The 6,608-nt window shown below is 40.5% G+C and overlaps 1 protein-coding gene across 4 annotated transcripts in view; it reads left to right on the top strand.

The window, feature by feature from the left end:
• Positions 1-6,608, top strand: part of CDK12 (cyclin-dependent kinase 12) — a 67,509-nt gene that overhangs the window by 40,369 nt on the left and 20,532 nt on the right. For all 4 annotated transcript variants that reach the window (XM_012726355.1, XM_012726354.1, XM_004684253.2 and 1 more), the window contains exon 13: positions 3,074-3,526. In XM_012726355.1, the coding sequence (XP_012581809.1) occupies positions 3,074-3,526 (453 nt within the window). The remainder of the gene's footprint in view (positions 1-3,073; positions 3,527-6,608) is intronic.

Below are 6,608 nucleotides of genomic sequence, written 5' to 3'. Positions count from 1 at the left end.
ACTTAGTGTATATTCATTCACTGAAGCAAAGTAAACAAGTTGGTATCCTATGGGGAGAGGAGATAAACCAACAGGTATACTTGTGTTCTAGAAAGTACACAGTGGATTATTTTCCTTCCTGAAATAAAGACTATATAGCCACTAGATATATGGCATAAATCATTGAATTAAGTAAGCAAATTTAATTTTTTAAAGATTTACTTATGCATATAAGAACTGGGGTACAGCCCAGAGGTGCTGGGACAGGGGTAAGAGGATTTACCAAAGACAGGGTGGGGAGCAGAAAAGGCAGATATCTGAAATGTACTGCTGAGCAGAGCAGTGGGTGAGACAGAAGAGGTCTGCTGCACCATATGAGTTAGCTACCTGGCTAGCCGGGGATGGAACTTGTGCTATGTTGGCTGGCAATAGCTTGAGTGTTTCCTATAGCCCCTGAGCTACCAGGGATGCTCAGTAAGCCAAATTAATTTAAGGTTAGTTTGCCCGTGTTTCTTAACATAGAACTTGGAGCCCTATTTATGGTAGATTTATTAAAATCTGTGAATCTTGGGCCCTCCCTGGTGGCATAAGAGTTAAGCCTCAGTGCTATCACTGTTATGGCTTGAGTTTGATCCCAGCCAGGGAGTAACCCATGTAGGGCTCAGTGAACCTCTCTTGTCTCCCACGCTACTTCCCTTATCTGTATATTTCAGTAGATACACCTTTTCTGCTTCCCACTCTGTCTCTGATGAATCTGCTCACCCCTACTTCCCCCCACACACACCTCTTGCCTACACCCCAGTTCTTCTGTATTTAAATAAAATCTTAAAAAAAAAAACCCTGAGCCTGTAATCATGTTAATTGTAATAAATGTGTTAGTTCCCTGTACTATAATTTGATTAAACATATCCAAAACTATTAACAAACTAGTATGGCAGTAATTCTTGGTAGCACCAAATTCTCTGAACTGCAGATTTCCTTGGTTCTCTTTCCCTTCCTTATCCACTTAGAATAGTGATGCTATATGTTGGCTACATATTAGAACTGACCAGTAAGTTTTTTGTTTTTGTTTTTTAAGATTTTATTTATTAGGCATACAGAAATGGAGTACAGGCCAGAGGTGCAGGGGCAGTGAGAGGGTTCACCAGAGACAGAGTGGGGAGCAGAACAATCAGATCTATAAAGCACACTGCTTAGAGGAGCAGCAGGAGAGACAGAAGAGGTCTGCTATGCCCTGGATCACCTCTAGGGCGGGGATAGACCTCACACTGAAGCGGACACAGCTCGGCTGTGCTTTGCAGTGCATCACTCCAACCCGCTATGCCACCAGGGAGGGCCCCAACTAGGAAGCTTTAAAAATAAACAGGGTCCCTGGTGGTGCAGGGACTAAGTTCCATTGCTATCAAGCTGTTGCCATCCCTTGAGGCATGAGTTTGATCTCCCACCACAGAACTAACCCACATGGCACAACAGACCTCTCCTGTTTCCCTCACTGCTCCCCTTCGTAGTGTATTTCAGTAGATCTGCCTATCTGCTCCCCACTCTCTGGTGGTTCCTGTCACCCTCCTACATTGTATGCCTAAATAAATCTCTTTTTAAAAAGCCTGAAAAACTGCCAGATCTGTAGGGATGGGACCTGAGACCTTTGAATTTTAAAATCTTTCCCAGTATTTCTGATATGTAGTTAAGGGTAAGGATTGAAAATCACTGACCTGGGCCTTCCCTGGTGATGCAACAGGTCAAAGCATAGCAATACAAAGCTAGTCGCAGCCATTTCAGCACAAATTCAATCCTTGGCCAGGGAGGTGACCTACATGGCATGGCAGGCCTTTCCTGTCTTGCCCACTGCTCCCCTCAGCAGTGTACTTTGTCAATCTGCCTGTTCTGCTCTTTACTCTGACTCTGGTGAGTCCTTTCACTGTCCCTGCACCTCTGACCTCTACCCTAGTTCTGTATGCATAAATAAATAAAAATCTTAAAAAAACACACACACGGCCCTCCCTGGTGGCGCAGCGGGTTAAAGCACAGCACAAAGAAGCTTAAGCCACTTCTGCATGAGTTTGATTCCCGCCTGCCCCAGAGGTGCAGGTCATGGCGTGGCAGACCTCTCCTGATCCGCCCACTGCTCCCCTCCCTCGGAAGTGTACTTCGTTGATCTGCCTGTTCTGCTCCCCACTCTGTCTCTGGTGGAGCCTCTCACCACCCCTGAGCCTCTGGCCTGTACCCCAGTTCTGTATGCACAAATAAATAAATCTTAAAAAAAAAAAAACCCACAAGAATATCATTGACCTTGAAGAATATAGATAAAATGAAATCCCTTTTACTCAGTATAGATACGTTAATTTTATTTATTTGTGTGTATGTTGTGTTGCATTTTTTAAAGAATTTATTTATTTATTTATGCATATAAGAACTTGGGTTATAGGCCAGATGTGTGGGAGGTGAGAGGATTCACCAGAGACAGAGTGAGGAACAGAACAGGCTGAGTGACTGAAATGCACTACTGAGGGAAGCATCGAGCGAGACAGGAGAGGTCTGCTGTGCCATGTGGGTCACCTCCCTTACTGGGTATTGAACTAGTGCAACAGTGGCTGCAGATGTTTCATAGTTCTGCACTTTAACCCCTTGGGCTACCGGGTGGCTTCCTTTTTTTTTTTTTTTTTTTTTTAAGATTTATTTATTTATGCATACAGAACTGGGGTGCAGGCTAGAGGTACAGGGGCGGTGAGAGGATTCACCAGAGACAGTGTGGGGAACAGAACAGAAAGATCAACAAAGAACACTGCCAAGGGGAGCAGCAAGTGGGTCAGAAGTCTGCTGCGCTATGTGGATCATCTCTGGGGCTGGGGACCAAACTCAAACTGAAGCAGTTGGCTCGCTTGCAGTGCTGCACTTTAACCTGTGCGGGGGCCCACACACACACATTTTTAAGTGAAAATACAAGAAATAACAAACCATATCATGGTAGTCTGAGGCATGAAAAACAAGACATTCAGAATGAAATATATTATTAGAACTTGCTATTGCCAGTTGAAGAAAACAAAGGAATCCTTGCCTTACCTCATCCTCTTACATTGGCTCACTGTCTCTCCAGGGCTCGGTGATATCACACAGCAGTTGAATCAAAGTGAATTGGCAGTGTTACTGAACCTGCTGCAGAGCCAGACCGACCTGAGCATCCCTCAGATGGCACAGCTGCTTAACATCCACTCCAACCCAGAAATGCAGCAGCAGCTGGAGGCCTTGAACCAGTCTATCAGTGCCCTAACGGAGGCAACTTCTCAGCAGCAGGACTCAGAGCCTGTAGCTCCAGAAGAGTCTTTGAAAGAGGCACCCCCTGCCCCACTGGTTCATCCTTCAGCAGAACAGACAACCCCTGAAACTTCAAGCGCACCAGCTGACATGCAGAATATGTTGGCAGTTCTCTTGAGTCAACTGATGAAAACCCAGGAGCCAGCAGGCAGCCTGGAGGAAAACAACAGTGACAAGAACAGTGGGCCACAGGGGCCCCGAAGAACTCCCACAATGCCACAGGAGGAGGCAGCAGGTAAACAGACCGGTCATGAATCTCATTGAGCTCAGGTGCATTTGATCCTCTTAAAAATCTCTTTAACATTTTCTTTTTTACATCAGTGGCCTCAGTATCAGTTTTTTGTAACCTAATCTACAGAAGAACATAGCACCAACTTATGTATTTCTTACCCAACTCCTTATACTTGATTCTCAAAGCTTCTTAAAGCATCTTTTACATATTGTTTTTCCTTTTCCTAGGAAGTAGGTAAGTAATTCCCTTTGTTTTAAAACCAGGAAAGCCACAACTATAGCTAGTGGTACATTTTGAACCACTGTGTGTGTGGTCGCCAGCTAGTACCACACTTGAAAATCTGGCATCCAAACAAACCATCATCAGATTGCATTCTAGTGGAGTGGATGCTAGAAACTAGTCTTACCTGGAAGATACCGTCAAGAAACCCTAATAAAATATCAGTGTAATCTCCTGGAGAATTACTTGGGTATATTTCTAAGTAGATAATTAATATCATACATTTTCTTTCCATATAAAAATGATTTCTTTAAATCTTCGTGCCTGAAAGAAAAAAATTGAATGGACGCCAAATTAGGAAGCAAGAATTATATAAGAAAGAAATTGACATGACCAATTTGTTAGAAAGCGAAGTTTAAATTTTCTAATAGTTCTGATTCACAGTCTTATTTGCAAAGTCTTTACTTAACTGAAAATATTTTCACCTCCTTGGAAATTTTCGGTGTACATGAAGACCCTGTGAATTGGGGAATGAGAAGAGGCACAAGGGCTGACGAGGTATACTAACCTTCAACTTTAGGGACCTGCATTTACATTTCGTATGTGGTGGTACAGAAAGTATGTATTTCCACCGGCCGAAGGTCAAATATATAAGCTATTTTCTTATGTAAACCATTTTAAAACTAGGAGATAACGTAAATAAAATTAATTCTCTTACTTTGCATACAGGAAAACTATAGTCCAAGGAATTTAAATAAGCCTGTCTGTGGTCTTATTACTGGAAGCTTAATATTGGTAGAAGCAGAGCTAGAACTTGTTTCTTTTCAATTCACTTTGCTATTCTCATAATGATGCTAGTATTTTTAAAAGACTCCAAGACAAAGAGTAACAGAAAACTAATGAAAACTAACCAGAATTAGTGTAGGCCTCTCTAGCTCATCTCTCATACCCTGTTTCTCATCCTCCCTTATCCCCTAAAACAAAATTCAGTTGTAAGCAAAATATCTGAAAGAAATGGTTCAAATCAAATAACATAGAATTGAAAGAAATTCACTCAATTTTGAGCTAACAAGCTGTCAAACAAATGGTAAAATTGAACTAAAGTTAAGATCTGGCCAATGGTCAGAAATGGTTGGATTTACTTTTCAGGGAGTAAAAATGTAAAATGTCATTTTTAATTATTATAGTTACCCCTGGAGTATCCTGTTGGTTGTTGCTGTGATTCCCTGATCTTGTTTTTCCCCAGCTACTTCTCATTTGGCTGTTTTACTGTTCACTTTTACTTCCACCAGAGGGCAGACTTAAAAAGCCAGAGAAGGTCACAACCTTTTACTTTGTATCCTGTTTAGTACTCTATACTTTTTGGGAAAGGATGTGGTTGAAATCTAATGAATCACATGATGTTTTAAGGTATCTGTACATTTCACTAACTCACCCCTCCATTGGTATAGCTGATGTTGTTAAACACTTTAAATCTTACAACAGTATGATTTTTTTGTGTGTGTGACCGTTTTTTAATTCCTTTAAAGTTTGATTAATTTTAGTAATTTTTTCCAGTCTGTCTGCTTTTTCTACTTTGAAATTATTTTTATCCTCATTCATTTGAAAGAATTTGAGCTCCAGGACTAGTTGTTCTGTTGAAAAATAACTAGGCTGTTTACATAAAAGGTAATTTTTAAATATGACAAATAGTGTAGCTAGAAGAATGTAAGTTTAGTTCCACCCACTTTTGCAGTTAGACATTTTTAAAGTTGTCTGTGCTCACTATTAAAAAATAAACAACCTGGTTTTCCACTTAATTTCCATTCCAAAAGTGTTTTAAGAAGTAACTGGCAATTATAAACAACAAAATGCTCTGAAATCTATGGAAATTTGTAGTCCAGTCAGCTATCTTTTTTCAGGCTATTCTCAAAGTTGTCAGTTAATTTTTCCCCACTAATTTGTTTTTCTCTTTATCACCTCATCAGTCGACCAACTAGCATATAGTCAACTATGTATGTAAAAGGTGACCAACTTATCTCTGCACTATACTTTCAGATTTAAAAGGAAAGTTTCCAAGCTAGGAACCTCCTCAGTCCTGGCCAAACTTGGTGTGTTGGTCATCCTACTTTTATGTAAAATGCAGCACCAGAGCTCATCCCTGCACTGCACAAATCAGCAATTTGTAATGCTTTCATCTGCACTCTATGGGAATGTATATTTTATTGATCTTTGCAGAAATACAACCGTAGTAAATATGCTATCAAAAATATCTAATTATAATGAAAAATTACTTTTGGCTTGTCTGAGTAATGACTTTTTGCCCCTCAGATAATAAAAAATAACTGGGCATTTAAAAATATGTTTCCATAGGGAACAGAAAGATCAGTCATTTTTAAGATATCCCCCAAACATTCAGCCTTTCTTCAGTGGAATGATATCCTCAAACTTGTGCCATTTTACATCTTTATTCTCCTACCTTACCAGGAGTTCATTATCAGACAGTGAATTGCCATGCTTAAAGCAAAGTTGACTAGTAGTTGGAGAAGATAGGTCTGAGGAGTGGTTCAAAAAAAGACAAGATCTTTGGAAGGACAGTGTAGTATTAGTTCAGTATATTTACACGTACCAACTTCTTGTCACTGTCTCTGAGAAGAACATGTTTGTCAGCAGCCCATTCTGCATGACACTGCTATAGTGATTTTTTTTTTCAGAGTGGAGAAAATACAGGAGATTGGGGGGAGAAAGTAGAAAATTATGACAGACACAAGATTGCTTTAGTCTACAGTTAATTCCTATAGAAAGTAAATGACAATATGGCGGTGAATACCCCTTTCTTCAGGATGTGATTATGGGGAGAGGACTGAAGTTCGGAGAACCAAAATGT

The sequence above is a fragment of the Condylura cristata genome, unplaced genomic scaffold, assembly GCF_000260355.1.
Source record: "Condylura cristata isolate star-nosed mole 26May11 unplaced genomic scaffold, ConCri1.0 scaffold00017, whole genome shotgun sequence".
NCBI classification, from domain to species: Eukaryota; Metazoa; Chordata; class Mammalia; order Eulipotyphla; family Talpidae; genus Condylura; species Condylura cristata.
The sequence above is the reverse complement of the archived record's forward strand: the minus strand, read 5'-3'. Positions and strand labels throughout refer to the sequence as shown.